General features: G+C 40.0%; 2 protein-coding genes across 4 annotated transcripts in view; one reads left to right on the top strand and one right to left on the bottom strand.

Moving 5' to 3' along the window:
- DOP1A (DOP1 leucine zipper like protein A) overlaps positions 1-13668 on the bottom strand; it is a 112210-nt gene extending 98542 nt beyond the window's left edge. For 2 of the 3 annotated variants that reach the window (XM_068551677.1, XM_068551679.1), the window contains exon 1: positions 11435-11523. The gene's annotated coding sequence lies outside the window, so the exon portion shown is untranslated. Of the gene's footprint in view, positions 1-11434; positions 11524-13475 lie in introns of those variants that run through there. The other variant, XM_068551678.1, reaches the window with a different exon arrangement.
- A 613-nt stretch (positions 13669-14281) lies between these two features.
- The window catches only part of UBE3D (ubiquitin protein ligase E3D), a 145370-nt gene continuing 135720 nt past the window's right edge, over positions 14282-23931 (top strand). The window contains exons 1-2 of the mRNA XM_068551048.1: positions 14282-14454; positions 22859-23055. Coding sequence (XP_068407149.1) covers positions 14378-14454; positions 22859-23055 — 274 coding nt within the window. The 5' untranslated portion in view covers positions 14282-14377. The remainder of the gene's footprint in view (positions 14455-22858; positions 23056-23931) is intronic.

Here is a 23931-nt window from a genome sequence, read left to right as displayed (position 1 = left end):
GTGATTAAAAAGAAAGATGTGAAACAAGATAAAGGACAAATCTAACTTTTAGCTATCCTATCAAGTACTTTTCCAAGTTTATTTAAAAAATCACTTTTCAGAAAGTATCTTCCTCAAAATAAATATGTTCATTTGTAGCTATTTTCTTCATTTAACAATGAAGAATAATGATTTTGCTTAAACTTTGAAAGAAATATTTTCTTAACTAAAATAAACTACTAGAAACAAAGTAAAAGAAGCAAAAATAATCTTTACAGTACAATTAAACCCACCATATTAAGTTAATCAATTGTTTCAAATAAAATTTCATTTTTTTTAAATCAGTACTTTAACAATAATGGTCTCAGCATTAAAAAATTAATGAACAATATACTATTAATTTTACTATTCAACTTTAAAATAGACTGGTTGCTATACAAATTACCATAAAAATACTATACTGTATATACTAAACAAATTTTTCTGTAATGTATTTAAGTTCGAGTATCTGTAAACAAATTTTATTACCTGTGAAAAAAGATATAATTTTTTTCCCAGCTGAAGAAAATCCTACACAGTAAGGTTTATTTTCCTTTGTGAATTTTATTGAAACTGCTCCAAAAGTATAATCATGAGGAGTAAAACATACACACATACATGCTCATTAAGATGCAGAATCAATCAATGCCTATGCATATAAAGGATAGGATCAAAATATTACGCAAGCAGGGAGGCATCAACATTTTAGCTGAGTAATTTTACACACAGGGATTTACAAAAAAGCATTCACACTGTACACAAACCATGCCTGTGTTTGTGCACACTGGTTTGCTCAAAGCTATGAAACAATGGTGCTACATAGTAAGTAGCCTTGTAAGTGTTAAAACCCTTGATGGGTAAAGGAAAGAGACTAGAATTAATCTGAAGGACATCAGGAAACTTCACAGAGAAAAATGAGGTGCTACCTACAGCGGACCTGCCTTGCTTCTTCTACGTCTCTTCCAATGTTCATTCCCTCTCACGTTTTATGGTTAAGGTAAAAATAGAACAAAAGTATTAATAACACACATATGAAAGAACAAAACCTTGCTGAGGTATTATTACTCTGCAAGAGAATTAACTCTAGATACTTTGGTAAATTCTGAAGCACCTAATAGAGTCAGAACCAAAATAAGGTATTGCTTGATCTTTATTCAGAGGCCCTTTACGAAAACTAGGTACCCTCCAAAGCACTGATAAAATCATCAACTGTTATCATTACTATTAGACTCTCCTTACTTTCTGTTTCACAGTCACTCTACTCTGTTAAATTTCTTTAGGATATCACTCCAATACAAGAAACCTGTCAAGCACTGCTATTATTATTCTCTGAACGTCGTCATCTTTTTTTTTTTTTTTTTTTTTACTTCACTACTGAAGTAAAACAGCACCATCATCTTCCCAATCACACAATCACACAAGCATGAGCTTTGGCTTCATTCCCTATTCTCATATTCAAATCTATCAACAAATTCAGCTTTTTTTTTTATTTCCTTCAGCTGAAGTTGACTGTGGTAGACAGTATATTTCAGAATGGCCTTTTAACCATGGCTCCTGAATAGTTTCCACCTGGACTATTACAATAGCCATCTATCTTTCACTACCTTCAGCTTTCTAAGAGCCAATTAATTTTACACAGCAAAAAAGAGTTTGAGCATATAACTCCCTGCTGGAAGCTCAGAAAAATAAGCTCATACACCATGAAAAGCACTTCAGCCCAGTGCTTACTTAGCAGGTAGGAAGTACTCTCATCACTGCTACAGCTGTGACATTCAATCACTTAGAAAGTATATACATGCAAGCTTTTAATCATATGATTAAAGTCTTTTCATAAACTAGACCCATTCTTTCAATCTTACAATGCATATTTCTGTTCTAGCTAAGCAAAACCTAGTGACAAAGATTCTTTGCTTGACCAAACTTTGGCCAGGGTTCTGAACCTTCTCCTAGGCCCGTCTGTGCACTTTCTTATAAAATGTAGCTTTTTCAAGAACACTGCTATGTCAGTTTAACCAGAATCCTCCACCCTCAATATTTGATTTCCCTCAATATCTGATCAGGGTCCTCACCCTCCAACTACTGATCATCCTGGTCTGTCTGCAGCAAGAATCCTGTTAGGTTGGTTTTAACCAGAATCCCCTCTTACTCTTGATATTTCCTCTTAAGAGTAGTTTTCCATCCACTGACCCTCAACTACTCCTTGGCTATAAAGTCCCACATGCCCACGCTGAGAGTTGAGGCCAATCTCTCTCTTCCACTGTAAAATCCCACTGCAGTGGTCCCTACACCTATGATGATGATACTGAATAAGGCTGGCCTTACCATCTTAAGAAGTGTCACTGAATATTTTTTCTTTAACACTAGTCAACTGTTCAAAGACTTGCTCCCTTCCACCTCAGTGCTTTTACATATGCTATTTCTTCTCTAGATAGGCCCCATACTCCTTTTCATCACCTAAAATTTTTCTATCAAACTATATTTGAAATGCTATGTCTCTGCACAATACCTTCTGATTCAACTCCTCTGACTTGGCTCATTCTTTAAACAGTACCATTTGTCAATATTTGGAAACATGGCTTACATTACAGGATAGTATTTAAAAATGCATATATGCCACATTTTGAAAAGTTTAATGTCAATTTTTCAATTGTGGTAAAAACGCATAAAATTTACCACATTGACAAGTGTTAAGTGTACAGTTCAGTGTTATCAAGTATATTCAAATTGTGCAATTAATCTCCAGAACGTTTTCATCTTGCAAAACTGAAACTCTATACCAACTAAACAACAACTCCTTTTCTCTCAAAGATCATATATACACCACGGTTTATTTCAGAGCTTTCTATTCTATTCTGTCTTTATGCCAGTACCACACTGTTTTGATTACTACAGCTTTGTAATATGTTATAAAGTCTTTTTAAAAAACTCCTTCTGCCTGAAACACTGAATCACAACTTAACCTGGCTAGTACCTATTCATCCTTCAGGCCTCAGATTTTACCCTCTTTGGGAAGTCTTCCCTGACCATTACATCTCCCCAACATTCACATACATACATCTTTCCTGTGGACTCCAACTATACACTGTACACCCCCTATCATAGAACTTACTTTGCTTCACTGTAATCGAACTGTGACTCCCAGGGGTGTTAATCCCCGTGACACAGTCTTTATCTATCATTTTAGCTTTCACATCCCCAGCTCCTAGCAGTGCTTGACCTACAGTAAAAAGCCAATAAATATTAAAAACTGAATGACAATAGAATATACTCCAGTGGTAAAAAGAATAAAGTCTAATTGATTTAGAAAATGTTCCTAAGACATATGAAGTAAAAAATCAAGGTGCAGAATAGTGTTTACAGAATGCTACCATTAATATAAAAAGGGGGGAATATATATTCATATAATCTGCATACATATGATATAGCTCTGAAAGAACACACAAGACAATAGTAAAGCTGATTACTTCCTGGAGGCCAGGTGGGAACTTGGGTGGATGGGGGCCAGGGAGATGGAGCCTTTTCACTGCATACTTTTTTTATACTTTTAAAATCACATGATTTATTCCCTCTTTATGGTATTAAATAAGTTTAATTTTTTAAAGGTATATGAATGAATAGTAACCTTAAAGAAAATCAAATAGCAGCTGTGTAGTATGTGGCATTTTTTTCCCCCTCCCTCGTCTCATAAGAAGTAAGAAAATCAAAAGGAATAAAACCTGTATCTTCAGTGTTATATCTGAACCCAGTCATCTCATCATTCCCAAAGAACCATGGAGACTAAGAATTTTGTTGATAAAGTACTTGCTTTGTTTAGTAATCTTCAAGTGGCATGGTAAGTTAATCTTTGAATATCCTTTCTAAAAGCATGAGCTGTGAATAAACTGCATTTTGAGTAAATATGTACTGCTTATTACTTAATGACATGTTCACATACTAGCTTTACAAGATGTGGTAGCTAGCTTCCAAGATGGCCCCCGACGATCCTCAAGCTCTTGTGTAGTCTCCTCCCGAAATTACTGCTGGCCTATGTGAACAATAAATAGAATACTGCAGAAGTGAAAACCAGGCCATAAAAGACATTGTGGTTTCCACCCTGATGTCTCTTGGATCTCTTATTCTGGGGCAAGCTAGCCTTTAGGCCAAAAGGACATTCTAGCAGCCCTGTGGGGAGGCCCCTGTGGGAGGAACTGAGGCCTCCCTTCAACAAGCAGAAAGAACTTCCCAATAGGTGAGTGAGCCACTTTGGAAGGGGGTTCTCCAATCCCAATTAAACCTTTAGATGACTGCAACCTCACAAAACCTCAAGCCAGAACCTCAGAGACAAGCAGCTCCCTAATCCCTCCTGAGATTTATATTGTTGTTTCAAGTCACTACGTTTTGAGATAATGTTACGTAGCAAAAGAAAACTAAAAAGTTTATTCTCAAATAATATATTCCTTTTTAAACCACACCTCTATTATAACTTAAAAGCCATAATTTAAAAAGTAGTTAACAGATCACATAAAATTGGCAGCTTCAAATTATAGAATCAGGTAGGCTTGGAGCAAAGAGTTTTGAAGACAGCCTTCCAATAAAATGCCAGTTGCCATTAAAAAAAAGATAAGTAATTCTGCTGGAACCCCTCATTCAGGCTCAAGGGTGAAATCCTGATTAACTGGTGTAACACCTATGAAACTGGTGGTATACAGTATGGAAGTCATTTAAATATTTATTCTTCTTCCAAAATGACAGACATTAACTTTAAAGCAAGTACCATATTTTCTTTTTTTCCTCAGGAGAAAAACCTCTGTCAAGGAAACTTTAAAATTGTTTAACATCAACATTGTTAATGTTGTTAAATTGATCACACTACCCAAGGCAGTCTACAGATTCAATGCAATCCCTGTCAAAATACCAATGGCATTTTTTTTACAGAACTAGGACAATTTAAAAATTTTTATGGAAACACAAAAGACCCCAAATAGCCAAAACAACTTGAGAAAGACAAACGGTGCTGGAGGAATCAGACTCCCTGACTTCAGACTATACTACAAAGCTACAGTCATCAAAACAGTATGTTATGGTAGAAAAACAGACAAATAGATCAATGGAACAGAATAGAGAGCCCAGAAATAAACCCACGCACCTATGGTCAGTTAACTGATGACAAAGGAGGCAAGAATGTACAATGGAGAAAAGATGGTCTCTTCAATAAGTGGTGCTGGGAAAACTGGACCGCTACATGTAAAAGAATGAAATTAGAACATTCTCTAACACCATATACAAAATAAACTCAAAGTGGATTAAAGACCTAAATGTAAGGCCAGACACTACAAAACTCCTAGAGGAAAACATAGGCAGAACACTCTTTGACATAAATTGTACCAATATTTTTTTTTGGATCTGTCTCTAAAGCAAAGGAAATAAAAGCAAAAATAAACAAATGGGACCTAATCAAACTTAAAAGCTTTTGCACAGCAAAGGAAACCATCCACAAAACAAAAAGACAATCTACTGAATGGGAGAAAATATTTGCTAATAATATGACTGATAAGAGGTTAATATCCAACGTATATAAACAGCTCATACAACTCAACATCAAAAAAACCAACAACCTGATTTAAAAATGGGCAGAAGAACTAAATACACATTTTCCCAAAGAGGAAATGCAGATGGCCAACAGGAACATGAAAAGATGCTCACCACTGCTAATCATCAGGGAAATGCAAATCAAAACCACAATGAGATATCACCTCACACCTGTCAGAACGGCTATCATCAAAAAGAACACAAATAGGGGCTTCCCTGGTGGCGCAGTGTTTGAGACTCTGCCTGCCAATGCAGGGGACACGGGTTCGAGCCCTGGTCCGGGAAGATCCCACATGCCACGGAGCAACTAAGCCCATGCGCCACAACTACTGAGCCTGCATTCTAGAGCCCACGAGCCACAGCTACTGAAGCCCACGTGCCTAGAGCCCGTGCTCCGCAACAAGAGAAGCTACTGCAGTGAGAAGCCCGCGTACCGCAACGAAGAGTAGCCCACACTCGCCGAAAACAGAGAAAGCCCACATGCAGCAACGAAGACCCAACGCAGTCAAAAAAAAAAAAAAAAGAACACAAATAACAAATATTGGTGAGGATGTGGAGAAAAGAGAACCCTTTTACACTGTTGGTGGGAGTGTAAATCGGTGCAGCCACTATGGAAAACAGTATGGAGATTTCTCAAAAAACTAAAAATAGAACTACCATATGATCCAGCAATTCCACTCCTGGCTATATATCTGAGGAAAAACCCCACTAACTGGAAAAGATACATGTACCCCAATGTTCAGAACAGCATTATTTACAATTGCCAAGATATGAAAGCAACCTAAGTGTTCATCAACAGACGAATGGTTAAAGAAGATGTGGTACATGTATGGAACACAATGGAATACTACTCAGCCATAAAAAGAGAATGAAATTTTGCAATTTGCAGCAACATGGATGGACTTGGAGGGCATTATGCTAAGTGAAATAAGTCAGAGAAAGACAAATACTGTATGATATCACTTATATGTGGAATCTAAAAAGTACAACAAACTAGTGAATATGACAAAAAAGAAGCAGACTCACAGATATAGAGAACAAACTAGAGGTTACCAGTGGGGACAGGGAAGGGGGAGGGACAACAGGGGTACGGGATTAAGAGGTACAAACTATTATATATGGAATAATATACAAGGATATATTGTACAACACGGGGACTACAGCCAATATTTTATAATGACTATAAATGGAGTATAACTTAAAACTGTGAATCACTATATTGTACACCTGTAACTTATATAATATTGTACATCAATATTCAATAAAAAACATAATTAGAAATGCAAAAAAAAATTGAGAAACACTGTAAGACATGTATGTGTGTATGAGAAGCCACTGTGCCAAGTGATGACTCTTCATCATGTTGAAGATAAGCAAAAAGTATAACTACAGAATGGGATGGCATTTGTGGTATATAATATAAAAAATTGCAACTATCTGGAAAATTTGATTGATCACAATAACGCATCTACTAAGGGCTTTGGGTGGCTGATACTTTACTGTATTTTTTCATAAAATAACAGCACAAGCAAAAGCAACTGGAAATGTAGGGCTATTTATATGTATAATGCAAAGGACTAAGCCTGCTATGCTTTTATAGTTTTTCGGATTCCAGTCTGCTGTCACTTTTAAATGATAAGAGTTTATTTGCACTGCTTCTACAATGCTGCTTTATTTTATAGTACAGACACAGGAAAGAAACTACTTGCTTGGGTGAAGGGTTTTTTATGAAATAAAAACTATTCATCCAAAGGGCTCCTGTCTTATTTCCAAATTGAGGTTGCATTCCAGAACTTTAGATTACCTAGTATTACCACTCAGGTAAAGTAGTTTTTGGAAAACAGTAGCACCAAAGTAAATGGTCTATTTACGTAAACTCTTTGTTCATAAACATGAAACAATGGTAATTTAAACATTAAGTGCATAATATAGATATACACCGGTAAATAACGTCAGCAAGTTGAGATACAAAGTATATTTTATAGAACAAGAGTAGGGAATTTATTTTCTTTCTTGTTCATATAAAACCCCATTAAGAGAGGAGAATTTTTCATTACCTCAGAAGAAAAAAGGCTGGACATGTCTTCTGCAAGATGGAAATAAAAATATACAGCTCAAACTTGAGAATTGATGAGAGGAAGAAGTAGAGGAGATTATCAGACTCTTTTATAATGACTATAGGAGCTTTGCCATCTACTCTTATAGCAGCTTTGCCAGATAAACATATTATTAACATTTCATCACTCCTGAATCAACAGTCATCACTTTGTCATATAAAAGCCTTTAACTGGTTTTAAATTTAGATTTATTTCTCTACAGTCAAAGGTTTATCTTAAAGCTAATGTACCATAATAACAAAAAGGTGTTTTATTGGTAAAAGTAACATTACTAATATTAAAAACATTTCTGAAGAAAACAGACATTTACCGATTCAATAATGATCCTATTTAACTTTAAAAATGCAATACAAAGATGAAACTCAGTACACCTTTTAATTTGCAATTGAGGCTTTATTTCCCAGTTCTTTCACAGATAAAATTCTAAGGAATTCTCAGGCCCTGATTAAGCCAGTATCTCCCAAATTTTGACCACCAATCAGATGGGAGAAGATTTTATGCGGCCCAAGGACAGGGCTAAGTGACACTGAATCAAACGAGGAAGTTCTCCTCCCTTCATTCTCTTTCAATTCCTCTGACTACATCAGGAAATCTCAGATACCTGCTTTTTATTTATGGTGGTTACTTCAAGTTTCCTTTAAAATTATGTTAATAATTATATTGATAAATATGAAGAAAGTAAGTATACAGGAAGTATGCAGATATGGCCAAAATTCTGAAGATGATATAAGAATGACTTAGTCAAGTTTGAGAAATACTATACTTTCCATTTGGTCAACAAATGTAACTGCCTACTATGAGCATGCCGTTGGTTTTGCCATCATGAAGGACAGAAAAAATGTTCAAAGAAATGTAAACAGGAAAGTCAGAAAAGAAGGTAATTACTTCAAAATGAGGTAATTAAAGGAGTCACAGACAAGGTGGCATTCAAGCTAGAACTTAACAGGTATGATTTAGACATGCAGAGACAGGGAGAACATTCAAAGAGAACAAAAGCATAACAATACAGGCCTGAGTGGTGTGTGACATGTGCTAAATCTTGACTGTGGTGGTGGTTACATGGGTGTGTATATAATGTACACATAAAACGAGTGCACATTATTACATGTAAATTTTTCCTTGATAAGGGTGATACCATATCTTTGACCTATGCAAAGAAAATCATTGAGGTTTCAGGCTTGGAGAGTTTGGGAAGGGGAGGTAAACACAATAAGGAGAAGGGAAATCCCAATTCAGACAAGGGGATCAAAAGTACTTATTTTCATATAATAAATTCGCAACAAAAGCTGTTAGCTATTACACAAAAATAGCAGCTCCATACTTCTACTTAATAGTTTCATTTCAGGGACAGAACTTACCTGAATTAAGGCTTACCTATTATAATTAAATGTACTGTTCCCCACCCCCTCAAACAAAGGAGCACATTAACAGTACTCACCCCTAACAAAGTAACAAAGAATAGACAGAAGTAGCCACACAGGTTGTGTGCTACTGACACCTGACAGAATTTAGCAAGATGATTTGAGATTGTATTCAACACAGACCTTGTTTGTAAGCAATTTAGAAATAAGTGCCTTAGTATTTACATTTTAACCTTTAACTCTTTTCAACGATCTAAGCTCTTAAAATTGTTTAGTTATTAAGTACATTTCAAGTGGCTTTTATCACATTTCATAGGTTAAGAATTCGTGACCAGAAAGTGGAATCACTGTAAAAAACAATGCCATTATCAACAAGTCTTTACTTTTGGAACTTTATAATGCCATTCTTAATAAAATCAATAACTTGACCATAAAATCAAATTCCAAACTTGAATTAATTACAGTTATAGAAGAGCATCAAGAGACCAGAAAAAAGACGATACTCTTCCGCCATAAATTAAAGCTTTAAGGTTCACAGAAACCTATGTGAATCCTCAATATCCTACTAAGGCAAATAGAAGCTTTTTTGGTTTCATGCTCCACCAAACTTAAGCTGAACACCACAGAGGCACATCATGTAGGGAATTTTAGAGCTGAAAGGGGACTCAGTTCAACGACAGTAATTTTCATATTGGTATTCTATGTAATTATACTCTAGGAGACGTTAACAGGTTGGCCATGAGAAAATGTGCTCTCTGGCCAGGTAAGTTTAGGAAATGCTTGGATAACCTTCCCTGGGAAGCTTACACCCTGGAGGTGTACGTGCGTATTAGTAGAGTAGTAAAGCTTTTGAGAAGTCTTGCGGTTAAAAGTAAATCAGAAGTTAAGCCTGATGTAAACCAATGTGCTCCCAAATTATTTGCCATGGACCACTGTTTTGGGGCAGTAAGAGTATTAATGGATTGAGAACAGTGTTCAGGGGAAACAGTTTGGAAAAATGTGAACCTATGAAATTCTCTTAAACAGATGACAAATCTGAGGCCTAGAGAGATCACACCTGGTCATCAGGAGAACAAAGGACTTGAATGAAAGCTCTCCTTCCCAGGCAAGAGTTCTTTCCACTAGTTTAACTATTAAATAGGACTCCTTTGACTGCATATAGTCAAACATTTAATTAACAACATTTACTTTACATTTAACATTTTGGTTATGGTGTTACATTTCCAGGTTTGTGTATTAACTTAGATGTTTTTAATTCTTTGAGTCTCGGGTTCCTAATAATCAGGGTCACCTGGAGATCTATTGTTTAGTAATTCTGGGTAATGATTTAGTTCAGAGTGGCTGAAAGTAATCACTTCAAAATAAAGCATTTGCACTACAACTGGTTTTAATTTACTCCTGTTATAACTTCTGTCAGCTCAACAAAATCACTGTTGTTTATCAGGTGGAGAGTTACTTACAACATAAAGCTAACATATGTTATCCACAGTAAAACGCGAGATCTTATGTCTACATCAAGACAACCAACAACATCGAAACTGAAGGATTTTGTCTTTCTATAGTTCGGGGTTTATTTCTCAGGCAAAAACTTAGTTTCCTATCTTTTTTGTAATCACAAAAAAAGTTTTGATTGCTTTAACTGCAATCTCCAAATCAGAATTTTCCAATCTTTATATTTCTCAAACTCCACAGAACTCTAAGAAAGTGTAAGAATAATCAAAACACAATTTACTTAGCTTTAAAAAAAGTAGTGTGCCAACTCCCCTTCCCCCTCCGAGACTGGAGGAGACCGAACAAGCGACTATTGTTATGTTGCAACTTTAAAAGTCTTGAGAATCAAAGGTGATGATTGTTAACAACTTCCTTATAACTGATCTGACTTCCTCTAATAAACTTCTACACTCCTTTCCAACCCCCCGCATGTAATATGAACCAGGGCGGTTATTTGTGTCTCCTCAATCCTAAACCAATCCCCCAGATGCAAGAGACCGCACGAAGCCTCGATTCCGCCAACACACAAGCGCATCCGCGCGCTCTCATCGCACAGGTGCGACTTCCACCCCAACCTCGCGCACCGCGCGGCCCTTGCGCAGGAGGCTCGGCCCCGCCTCCGGCCCCGGCGGCCCCGGCCTTCCTCGCGGCGCCGCTGCCCGGCCCCGGCCCGCCGGTCCCGCGCAACTCCAGCCTCCACGGAAACCAGAGGGCGGCCGGCCGGCTTCGCGAGTTCAGGCGGGGCCGGGGCGGTAACACCCCCAACCCACCAGCCGACCCGCGGGGCGTCCCGGCGGCTCGGGAACGAGCCGGGTAGAGCAGGCCGCTCGGGGCCGGCGGCCGGCCTCGCGACCGCGCTGGGGGCGGGGACGCTGTTACCTGCCGGGGCTCGGCCGCTCCCTGCCGGCGCCGCTCTCCTGGCAACCGCGGCAGCGACACGGAGGCCGGGAGCCTGAGGGCCTAGTGACAGCTCCCGGCGTGCACCGCGCTCGCGCCCACGCCGGCGTCGACGTCCTCGGCCCTCGATCCCCGCCCCCGGTCCACTCCTTGCCTCCCGGCGCTAGCTGTAGCCACAGCGCCCTCAAGCGGACTGTCGGGGAAGCGGCCTATCACCACCAATTGAGGGAGTGGACCTGGAAAGGGGTGTAGCAGGTGTTTTCCACACGCCAGCCCCATCATGATGGGTGGAGAGATGGAAGGGATGCTAGGAGTTGAAAATAGCTTTTAAATATTATTTAAGTATTTGTTTAAATTGTTTAACTAATTGTTTAATTCCTCAATATTAAGGAACCCCAAGCACAGAGAGGTTAAAGGACTTGTGAAGTTAGGAGACAAATAGTTGTTATCACATTAGGAGATATTTTCATTCTAGAACCCTAGAATCATGTTGTTACAAGAATTGCACCCTTTTGCCTAAAATGTAGGGTGAAAAAAATGATTGATTTCTTTTGCGAATGTGAAATACATGAATACATGAAATATAACAATTCTTAAAAATAATGAAACATCAATTATGAAGAGCATGCTGTGTTAAGAATGGTATATAGTGAGTTCCCTGGTGGTCCAGTGGTTAGGACTGCACACTTCCACTGCCGTGGCCCACATTCAATCCCTGGTCAGGGAACTAAGATCTCGCAAGACGAGTGGCCCACAAAGAAAAAAAAAAAAGTTATATTTCAATATAATGTGTCAGTATTTAGGCACTTAATAGCTTTGAGAATTAAAGGTAGAAGGCATAAGGAGTCGAAATTGTGGAGGGAAATAATCAATAAACCAATATATCATATATATTAGAAAGAAAAAAGAGTTTTATTTAAGCCAAATTGAGGACTATAGCCTGGGAGACACAGATTGAAGAAGCACTTGAATTGTGTTCCACTGGACTACAAAATGGGGGCAGCTTATAAAGGGAAAAGGCCCAAAATTACATAAATTATTTGTCAAGAATTAGGATTGGAGCTGGCAAGAAGTACGGGTGCTTGTTACGTAAGGATTGGTTGGGGTCTGAAATGGTTGTGTAGTTACAAGGGGAGACCTTGAGACTATAAGTTTGCAGCTGGCAGCTGCTAGCAGATATTGTTTTGAGAATGGCTGGTGGCGGCCTTGAGTCTGATACAGTTCAGAAAATTTAAGTTCTCAGTAATACAAGAACGTGTCTGAAACTATGTCCACAATGACCACCTTGGCTCCATTTGGAATGCCTGAACCACAGTTACTCCATTTTTTTTTTAATGCATGTTTTCTTTAATCGTTAAAGTAGATGCACGATGTGTTTTTTTTTTTTTTTGGCTGTGCCAGGTGGCATACAGGATCTTAGTTCCGAGACCAGGGATTGAACCCACGTCCCCTGCAGTGGAAGCACAGAGTCTTAACCACTGGACCGCCAGGGAAGTCCTCAATGCATATTTAATAGGCCACAGATAGGCTGTTTTGGTTAGCCTAAAGTTCAAGTTAAACCCTGTATAAGCCAGAATGACTTCCCTATATCTTAATATGTGAAAATTTCTTCCATCAAAACCATCACCCTTCATCACCATTGAGATGAAATAGCAGTAAACTTAATTCTTTTAATTGTGTTACCTCCATCCATGATTTTTAATTATTCTGATGGATACAGGAATTTGTGAGGCAAAACAATAAACTTTAAAAACTCCAAATATAGATTTCAGAAAAATTGTCTTTAACTAGTATCTCTAGGGACATGGCTTTATTATTTATTTGGAAAATCTTCAAATTAATACGTTTGGTGTGTGATAATTGTGACCTTGAAATGATAAAGTAGAAAATCAATAAACATACGATTTTCTACATACAAGCAATCATTGTTTCTATTTTTTTAAAGCCTCTTGTTTGAAAAGAATTTTCATTATAATACTACCATGGCCTTATATTTTAATATTCTCCCATGATAAGTACTTACATTATATTAGATCCTTTTCTTTACTGGGTCAAACTTTCCAGAAACATCTTCTAGTAGCAATGATAGTACAACTTCCCTGAGTCAGTTTTTACTTTTGCAAAAGTGAAGAGCAGAAATGTACATATGGAGTCATTCTCATCTTCCTCTTTTCAAAAGTCATGGGAATGCTTGATCCTGTGCTTCATGATACTGGATTTAACCACACTCTCTTCTGCATAGATAACAGAAAACTTCTCACATTTTTGCAATCGTTTCCATCCTGGAGCGATTGGGTCTAAATTCAGAAGCAATGCCACGTCAGTCCTGGACATTTGTTGCCTCAGACAGAGCTACCAAACGGCCGACTAGCGTTCATTAAAACACAGAAAAAACAAAAACCGACCGTAGTTCATTAAAACAAAAACAAAAAAATCCAAGATACAGTGTGTTTGGGGTGGGGAGTTCGGCTCTCTGGCCTCCTGGGGACAGTGCCCGGCTATACCGACGACCCCTCTCCATCATCTCCCTCTCGTCCAGTCTCCTCCCTACCCACGCTACCCAAAGCACTGCACTGGGGGTCTGACTTTGAAGGTCATTTCCAGGGAGCCGGATGCATCAGGTGGCACCCTGGGAGGACACTTCGGCTCCCCCCCCCCCCCCCCCCCCCGCCCATCTTTCTCCGCGCTCAGACCCAAAGCCGGGATTTGAAACTGCCACGCCCCCCAGATGGAGTCCTCGCGGCGGCGCGCTCTTCTCCCGGCAGGTGGCGCTGTGGGCTGGCGGGCAGCCGACCTCCGGGTCCCGGAGGCCCGCGCCGCCCACACCGCCGCCGCTGCTGCTCCTGCTCCGGCTTGGGTCGCATGTGCAGCCTCTTTCCGGCCCTGCTGCCCGGCGTCACCGGAGCCCCTGGCTAGGTGCCCGCCATGGCGGCGGCTGCGGCGGAGGCGCGCGTGTTCCTGGAGGTGCGGAAACGGCTGCAGAGCGCGCTGCTAATCCTGGGGTAAGGCGGGCGGTAGAGTGCGGGCTCCCACGCGCAAGCCTAGCTCGCTTTTCCGCTGGCCAGGCAGGCTCCGCCTCCCTCGGAAGGACGGGATTTTGAATTTATTTTTTCCAGTTGCTTAGAGCTTCTAGGTTACTCAAAGTCGAGTTACTCGCCCCCGCGCGCGCCCCTAGTCTCCCCTCAGCTGGCAATCTCAGCATCACCTGGGAACTTTTTAGAAATGCAGTCTTAGCTCCACATCAGCACTACCGAATCAGAACTTAGATTTTAACACGTTTCCCGGGATTCAGATGCACATTAAAGTTTGAGGATACCTAATGTACCACACCGTTGACAGTGCCCTGCGTTTCCAACAAAACAGTGCAAAAAATGTTTTAATTGCCTCTTTGGGATCCTCGTTGTAAGAAATCTGTTCCAATGTGAGAGCTTCCTGTTTTGTAAATAAACTCCGGTGTTATTTTTTCCTCCCCAAACTGTTCTCTATGCAAAGGAACGGACACACTGGTTCAGTAAACGTGTGTTCAGTGAACGACTAACAAAGCTTGCAGACTTCTTGTTGGAGCTCATTCTTTTATTCATATTCGGAGTTCCAGTGCGAAGTCTGCACGCGTCTAACTTGCTTATTCATTACACAAATAAGAAACTGTTAGGAAGAGTGTTCTCTTTTTTTGGTTTGGTAGTACATGGGACCTCGACTATTCCCTTGTGACCACTGTTTCAAACAGAGTAAATTAGACGTTAAAATCCTGAACATTTTATTACACAGCGCCACTCCGAGGTAGACTGATGCTTAGCCTTCTCTTTTCCTGAAACCAGCCGGATGTCTGGTGTGGCAGTTTGGGATTTGGCCTGAGAACTGGATTCAATCCTAGCTTCTTCACCAGAGTAGAATCCTTTCATTTGAATGTTTTCAATTGTAAAATGGGGACGATGTTTATTGCTCTTCTTTCTCTCTTTCTCCCCTGCGTCCTCCCCCGCCCTTTCTCAAATCATGAGTTCAAATAAATTTGTGCTGCACGTCCAACTCAAATTCACCTTGTAAGGTTATTCGGAGCCCACACCTTACACAAAACGAAACAAGACAACCTCCCTCCTTCCTCTCGTCAAAGGGGCCCTTCATGGTTCCCCTGGATAACTCTCCCTTCTTTCAGCAAGTTAACAAACCTAACTTTGCTGGACTCCTGTTTTGTCCCTGGTGGCCTTTGGCTGTTGAGCTTTATCACCAGTCAATTCCCCCAACCCTAAAAGCAACCACTGTTCTGATTTCATTCAACAAGGATTAGCTTGCCAGTTCTTGAACTATGTATAAATGGATTCATACAATATGTACTTGTTTGTTTCTGGCTGCTTTCCTTCAACAGTGTTTGCGAGATTCATGTTTCATCTATGTCATTGCATATATCAATAGACCATTCTTTTTTTTCCTGCTGAGTAGTTTTCCACTGTATGAATATACGATGATTCATTTATCCATTCATCTATTGCTGGATATTTTGTGTGTTTCTAGAGCTTGCTTGTTATGAATTAAGCTGCCATACATTTTTTTTTTTTTTTTGTCCACACTGTGTGACTTGCTGGATCTTAGTTCCCCCACTGGGGATTGAGCCCAGGACCCTTGGCAGTGAGAGCGTGGGGTCCTAACCACTGGACTGCCAGGGAATTCCCAAAGCTGCCATACATTTTTGTGTAAGTATTTTTGCTGGGTCATAGGGTAGATGGGGGCTTTACTTTTTGAGAAACCATTGAACAGTTCTCCAAAGTGATTGTACCAGTTTACACTCTAACCAGAAAAAAATGAATTCCAATGGCTTCACATTCTCGCCTGCATTTAGTGTTGTCAGTCTTCTATTTAGCTATTCTGGTGGTATAAAGTAGTATCTCGTCATTTTAATTTGTATTTCCCTGATTAATAATGTTGAGTACCTTTTCATTTGCTTTTTGGTCATTTATATATGTTCCTTTGTCAAGTGTCTTCTAATATCAAGTTGTTTGTCTTATTGTTGAATTTAAATAGTTTTTTATATAGTCTGGAAACAAGACCTTTTTCATGTATGCCTGTGAGTATGTGAATATTTTCTCCCAATCTGTAACTTTTCATTTTCTTAATTGTGTCTTTTGATGAACAGAAAATCTTAATTATAATGAAATCCAGTTTATTGCATTTTTTTCTTTAATGGTTAGTGTTTTTTGTGTCCTTAAGAAATCTTTGCCTACCTCCAGCTTGTGAGATTTTTTTCCTATGTTTATTTTCTAGGAGTTACATAGTTTTAGCTTTTACATTTAGGTCTGTGATTATGTCAGATTAGTTTTTGTATTTGGCATGAGGTGGGGTCAAAGTTCATTGCTTTTCTATAAGGATGCCCAGTTGTTCCATCACCATTAGTTAAAAGGCTGTCATTTCTTCCACTGATATAACTCAATGTCTTTGTCAGAAATCAGCTGACTATACTGTTTGCATGGTATGTCTTTTTCTACCCTTTTACTCTCAACCTGTGTCTTTATGTGTAAAATTTTAAAAGCATGTACTGGGCGGAGTTTTTTAAAATCCATTCTGACAATCTCTGCATTTTAATTAGAATTTTTAGTCTATTTGCAGTTAATGTAAATGATATGATTTTTATTCTTTCCCTAATCTTAAAAGAACTGCTTCTAGCATTTCATCATTAGGTGTGATGATGTTGACTTTTGGCGAATCTGTTTGGTAGACTGCATAGTTGCTTTCTTTTTTTTAAAATAAATTTATTTATTTATTTTTGGCTGTGTTGAGTCTTCGTTGCTGCGTGCAGCTTTCTCTGGTTGTGGCGAGCAGGGGCTACTCTTCCCTGTGGTTCACGGGCTTCTCATTGCGGTGGCTTCTCTTGTTGCGGAGCTCGGGCTCTAGGCGTGCGAGCTTCAGCAGTTGTGGCACGCAGGCTCAGTAGTTGTGGCTCGTGGGCTCTAGAGCGCAGGCTCAGTAGTTGTGGTGCACGGGCTTAGTTGTTCCACGGCATGTGGGATCCTCCCGGACCAGGGCTCGAACCCACGTCCCCTGCATTGGCAGGCAGACTCCTAACCACTGTGCCACCCGGGAAGCCCTATAGTTCCTTTCTATTCCTAGTTTACTAAGGGTTTTCATCATGAATAGATCCTGTGTTTTCCTTAAGGATTTCTGCGTGTATTGTGATGGTCATATTTTTTCCTTTAGTCTTTACTTCTGTGAATTGCATTAGAAACGATCTATTTATATTAAGCCATCTTAGCATTCCTGGGATAAACCTTGGCCATTCATTTATTAAATTCACAGACGTTTACTGAGTTCCTATTCTGGGGCCCAAAACTCAGATTCTAGGTGCTGGTTATATGGCTGTGAACACTAAGAACAAAGCAAAGACAAAAATACTTGCTCTCATTGAGCTTACAGTCTAATGGTGGCAAGAGGTAGGCAGAAAATACACAAATATTTATATATGTTATAGTGAATAGAGATATGTACCTAGCAGAAAATAAAACAAAAAGGGGTAGGGAAAAAAATTCCAACCCCTTATTCTGAATAAGAAAGCAACAGTGGAGCAATAAACTGAAAGGGGTGAGATCTGGGACTGTATTATTCCCAGTGGAAGACTGTTGCCCTGTGAGAGAACAGAAAGTATGAGGTGGTGCCTAGTTCAGAGAGATGTGGGTGGGCTGGTGAAGCACATAGTAAAGGGTCTTGCAGTGGTGTGCTGGAAAATGTTCAATGACCTGTTCTCCAGGAAAACCAAACAGACAAAAACATTCTTCCTGATCTGCAGCACTTGCTGATTCCTGTGGTGGGAATACTTTCACCATAGATGATAGCAAACTACCAAAGTGAGGTCAACTGGCTTGCAAAATGCCTGGAATGTTAACAGTTGCCTCTAGTATATTACTGGGTGTTAGAGACCATTGAAAGGACCTTAGCTCGGACTCAGAGTTGAGATGTGAGGTTATTAGATAGTTTCAAGCAGGGTGTGATGCCTGAAATCATACAAGAGGATAGTGACAAAAGCCTCACATATAAAAAGTGTGGGCAATTAGGGGGTCTCAAAAACTTTGTTTTGGAATAATCTCAAACTTGAGAGTAAGTCGCTGTCACTCCTGAATACGTTACTGTGGATTTCCTACAAATAAGGACGTTCTCCTACAAAACCAGCACGCAGCACTCAAAACTGGGAAATATGTTACTGCCATCTCATACTCAGACCTTATTCAAGTGTTTCCAGTTGTCTACTTAATACGTGTAATACAAAGGGATCCAGCTCAGAATCATGCATTGCATCCTCATGTTTCCTTCGTTTTTCAATCTGGAAGAGGTCCTCAGTTTCCTTGACTTTAATGATCCTGACACTTTCGAAGATTACAGCCCAATTATTTTGTAGAATATTCCTCCATTTGGTTTTGTCTTATGTTTCCTCAAGATTACGTTCAGGTTATACATCTTTGGCAGGAATATCACAAAATTGATGCTGTGTTCTCACTGCATCCTCTCAGGTGGCACATGATTTTGATATGTTCCATTAAAGTTCAGGTTAACTTTGAGAACTTAAATAAGGTGGTATCTGCCGGGCTTCTCCACCATAAATTGCCCTTTTTTTTCATTATCAATAAGTATTAATTGATATTAATAATTCTTTTCATTATCAATAAGTATTAATTGAGACTATGTAAATGCCCTGTTCCTCATCATACTTTCATTTTATTCATTTATTTATTATTATTTTTAATTGACATATAGTCATTCATTTATTCATATCAGTATGGACCCATAGCTCTGTTTCATTCACTGGGTTACTTTTTTCTCAAATTACAACCAGATGTGGCCAGGGGGAGTCCCTTCAAGATGATTTCTGTGTTTTCTGGGTTTTTTTGGTTTTTTGTTTGTTTGTTTTGACATTCTTTGATTTCTTCTTTACTTAGTTGCCCAGCAAGATATGCCAGGCTCAGGCTCATCTCATTCTTTTCCTCTCCCAGCCCTGGATGTAGTTATTTTTCCAAGGAACTGTGATTTGTTTCATTTTTGTTCATTTTGTTTTTAAGTGGAAAATGACCTTTAGAAACCAAGATCTGGGCACAGAGTGTGCTCATTACTATTGGAGTGTCACTTCTCCCAGGCCCACTAGCAGACAGAACTAGAGTGTGTATGTATGACATATGTATTGTGTTTATGTATGCATGTATATGTGTGTGTTTGTAAATATATCATAATACACATACATATACACCTATATATGTTACTGTATCTATTTATATGCATTAGAAACCATGACTTCACCCAGGTATTTTAGATTCTAGTCTACCACTGTAGGATCCATTCTGGTTTTCTCCCTTTCCCTCTTTGTAGCTGTTCTCCCACAGTGAGAATCCTGGTTTCCATCATCCTCATGACATGTATTTACTTGGTCAGTTCCACTCTATGCAATTAATCTTCCGCTGGCATCCTTTGCCACTTCCCTTCCCTCCGCTCAGTGTTGACACTCTCCTCAGCTGCTTGGGCTCTGTTACGGACTGAATGTTTCTTTTCCCTCAAAATGCATATGTTAGAGCTCTACCCCAATGTGATGGTATTAGGAGATGGGGCCTTTGGGAGAGAATTAGGTTTCAATGAGGTCACGAGTGTGGAGCCACTATGATGGGATTAGTGTCCTTATGGGAAGAGACGCCAACGCTTCCTCTCTCTGCCATGTGAGGATACAGTGAGAAGGCAGCCATCTGCAAGCCAGGAAGGGGGTCCTCCCTAAGAACTGCTAGCATCTTGATCTTGACCTTCCCAGCCTCCAGAACTAGGAGAAATAAATGTCTGTTGTTTAAGCCACCCATTGTGTGGTGTTTTGTTATAGGCACCTGAGCAGACTAAGACAGGCTCTGAAACTCCATGCTGAGCTGCCCCCCCACCTGCTGCTCACATTTCCTCCTTTCTCCTCTGGGAACCTGACATCCTTGCTGGGTGGCCCTCCTGGTGGGTGCTCTCCTCACCCTGCTGGGTTTCTCAGATCTACCCCAGGCTTCAGTGGTTCTCCCACCCTTTCGAAGATACCTATCTTTCTTTGCCCTATGTAATGGGCTGCATTTTTCAGGAAGAGGAAGGGAGGAAAGGGTGGTATGCCAGAGGTGGGCAGACAGGGGACTTAGGAACCCAGTGGTTTCCCTTGAGACACTTCCAAGTGCCAACTGCACAGTCTAGTTTGAAAATCGCTGAAGTACCAAACTGAACAAATTGTGTATCTTTAGAGCAGTGGTTGGCAAACTACAGCCTAGGGGCCAGATCTAACCTACGGCCTGTTTTGTTACAGTCTATGAGCTAAGAATGGATTTTATATTTTTTAAAGGGTCATTAGGAAGAAAAAAAAGTAGACTATGCCTCAGAAACCATATATGGTCTATAAAATCTGAAATGTTTACCATCTGACCTTTTATATAAAAAGTTTTCTGACATCTACTTTAGAGGATTATTATTTCTTAAACATCATTTCTGAAGACTAGACTTTTGACTCAAGAGTTTGAGTCTGTCTTCCCTGGAAAAGACGCAGGTTTGTTTTGTTTTTTTAATAATTTCTTTTTTAAAATTTAATTTAATTTTTAATTTTGGGGGACTTCCCTGGTGGTCCAGTGGTCAGGACTTCACCTTCCAATGCAGGGGGTGTGGGTTTGATCCCTGGTCATTGGGGAGCTAAGATCCCACATGCCTTGCTGCCAAAAAACCAAAACATAAAACAGAAGCAATATTATAACAAATTCAATAAAGACTTTAAAAATGGTCCACGTCAAAAAAATTAAAAAAAAAAAACTTTTGGCCACGTTGCACAGCTTGCAGGATCTTAGTTCCCTGACCAGGGATCGAACCCATGCCCTCAGCAGTGAAAGCTTGGAGTCCTAACCACTGGACCGCCAGGGAAGTCCCAAGACTCAGGTTCTTGATATTCTGTGTTGCCAATTAAGTGCAGATCTGCACACTTCTAAAAGGAACTAGCCAGAAAGTAGTTTTAAAATTTTCTAAGGCAAAATAGGAGGCCTGACCAAGATTCACACCTGAACACACGGTATGACCTCTCTACTTGGATGACATTCAAGTGAATGGCCCACCTTCTGCACTTCAGTGACACTGAGTGGATGGCCTGCTCTTGCTGTCAGCACTTAAGAGGGTGTCCAGGTGCTTTGCTCCTCTGGTGCAATGCTGAGCATATTTCAACTTCGTAGGAGTATCATCTCTATATGTCTTCATACCCTTCTGTCCTTTTGGTGCCTGGTAGACAGCAACTGTGTTTTACTCTATTGCCTGCACCAAGTGATTTGTGTTTGTCGTGGACTGGATTAGTAAGTCCTTTCATGCCTGGTATTCATGCATCACTAGATTGTTTTCTTCATTATTTGTTTATTCTTAAAATTGACAAAGTTTTTTCTCCTGTACCTTTTGTTTTACGTAATCCTGGCTTCCTTATCAAAATCCTGTATATGAAATACCAATGCTTTACTCTAATTTACTGTAAGTAAAGTAAAACATTGAAATGCTGGTCTCAGAAGCTAGAATATGTCACTAACTCATCCATTCATTATTCACATAACATTTGCTTAGTGCTTGGCCTAAGATAGTTGCTGCCCCCCTCCACGTGCTTCCTTAGTCCCCTGTATTATGAATAAGTGCAACGTAGTTTTAATGCTCCCTTGATCATTCCTGTTTACTAGCCTGTCCCCTGCTTGGGGTTGTGGGGTGCAGAGGAAATATCTTGTTAATCATTGTATTCCCAGTACCTGGCACATGGTAGAACTCAAAAAACGTGTGTTGAGTGAGTGAATGAATGTCGAAATCATGCTAGGATCAAGGGATGCAAAGGTGAATAAGCCACCGTCTTAACGCTGCCTTGTTGAATTCTCTGACCAAAAATACTTTGATGAACAAGTGCGTGGTGCATGACAGACTAGCATTCCATTGTGCTGGTTTGCAGAAGCGGAAGTCGGGGAGACTGGTGGGAGGGAAGAGTCAGGGGTGAGGAAGCGAAGTGGCAGGCTGTGCAGCAGATCTAGGAGCAGCCCAGGGGGAGGTCTGGGCTGGAGTAGATGGAGGAAGTACTGGGATAGAGGAGAGAGTTGGCACTCAGGATCATTGGCAGTGGGAAAGAGTACATGCTTAAAAATGCATCGTTACCATAAAAAAAAGAAGAAGCAAGAATGAAAAATATGTCTCTGAACTTTCCTGTTACAGTGACAGCGAAAAGTACTCTCTGACCTCATCTAAACCTAGTATAGATTAGTTTCCTTTACGATCAGTTCACTGCTATTTTTCCACGACAGAGACTAAATTCAGGGCCCTTATTGAAGAGGAACAGAGAGCTCCTTGGCCGTTTTTGTTTCTTTCATAATGTGGCTTTCATCAATGAGAAATAATTTCTTGTGTGTTATTTTTCATTCCCAGCGATCCAAACGAAGGAGGTCTGCCCATGGATGTTTGCATAACGCCGACCTCGCTCCAGATGAAAAGCCCTGGCGGCTGCACGGAGCTCTGGCTGCCAGCAGGGGTCAGGCTTGTCCCGTCCTCCTGCCGCGGGCTGCAGCACGTGGCTGGGGACGGGCTGCACCTGCGGCTGCAGGCGCGGGCGGAATTCTCCACAAGTGAGTAGTGCTGGCGGTCCTGTTTCTGCATTTGCTTTTTCATTATAAGTCAGAGGTGATTTTTTTTTTTCCTTTGAAAGGTTGAACTTTTCCCAGGTGAAAATCACTGCTCATCAGCTGCATGGAATGAGCTGGGGGTCCAGAAGACATATGTTTTTTTGCCAGCTCTGCCCGTTATTAGCTGCATGCAATTGAACATGTTACTTAACCTTTCTGAGGCTTTGTTTCTTTGGGGTTTTTTTAAGTGTTTTGTTTTGTTTTCCTAATAGCCTGCCCTTTTTTTTTTTTTTTAAGAGCAGTTTTAGGTTCACAGCAAAATTGAGCAGAAGGTACGGAGATTTCCCACATACTCCCTGCTTTGTTTCTTTAATTGTAAAAAACCTGGCTCACAGAGTTGATAGGAAGATGAAATCAGATGGCAATCGCGCAAGACCTGGTTGATATTAAAACAATACGTAGAAATTCATTCATTCAACAAATATTAGCTCATTGATCTAGGTGCTGGGGTACAGAAGTGGGCAAGCTAGGAAGGTCTCTGCCCTCATGGGGCTTAAGATTCTAATCAGTGGGAACAGGTAATGAACACACAAGTTATTTGGATACAGAGGTAAGTGCTGTGGGCAAAGTAAAGCAGAATAATGGGATAGGGCGTGACTAGTGGCAGATGAGGGTCAGGGAACGCCACTCTGAGAAAGCAGCGTTTGACCAGAGAACTGAATGATGGAAGTGATTGCATCCATGTAGGGACATTTAATTAATTAATTAATTTTATTTATTTATTTTTGGCTGCGTTGGGTCTTCATTGCTGCATGTGGGCTTTCTCTAGTTGCAGTGAGCAGGGGCTACCCTTCATTGTGGTACATGGGCTTCTCATTG

Source organism: Eschrichtius robustus, chromosome 9 (genome assembly GCF_028021215.1).
Source record: "Eschrichtius robustus isolate mEscRob2 chromosome 9, mEscRob2.pri, whole genome shotgun sequence".
Lineage (NCBI taxonomy): Eukaryota > Metazoa > Chordata > Mammalia > Artiodactyla > Eschrichtiidae > Eschrichtius > Eschrichtius robustus.
This window is presented reverse-complemented; position numbering and strand designations above follow the sequence as displayed.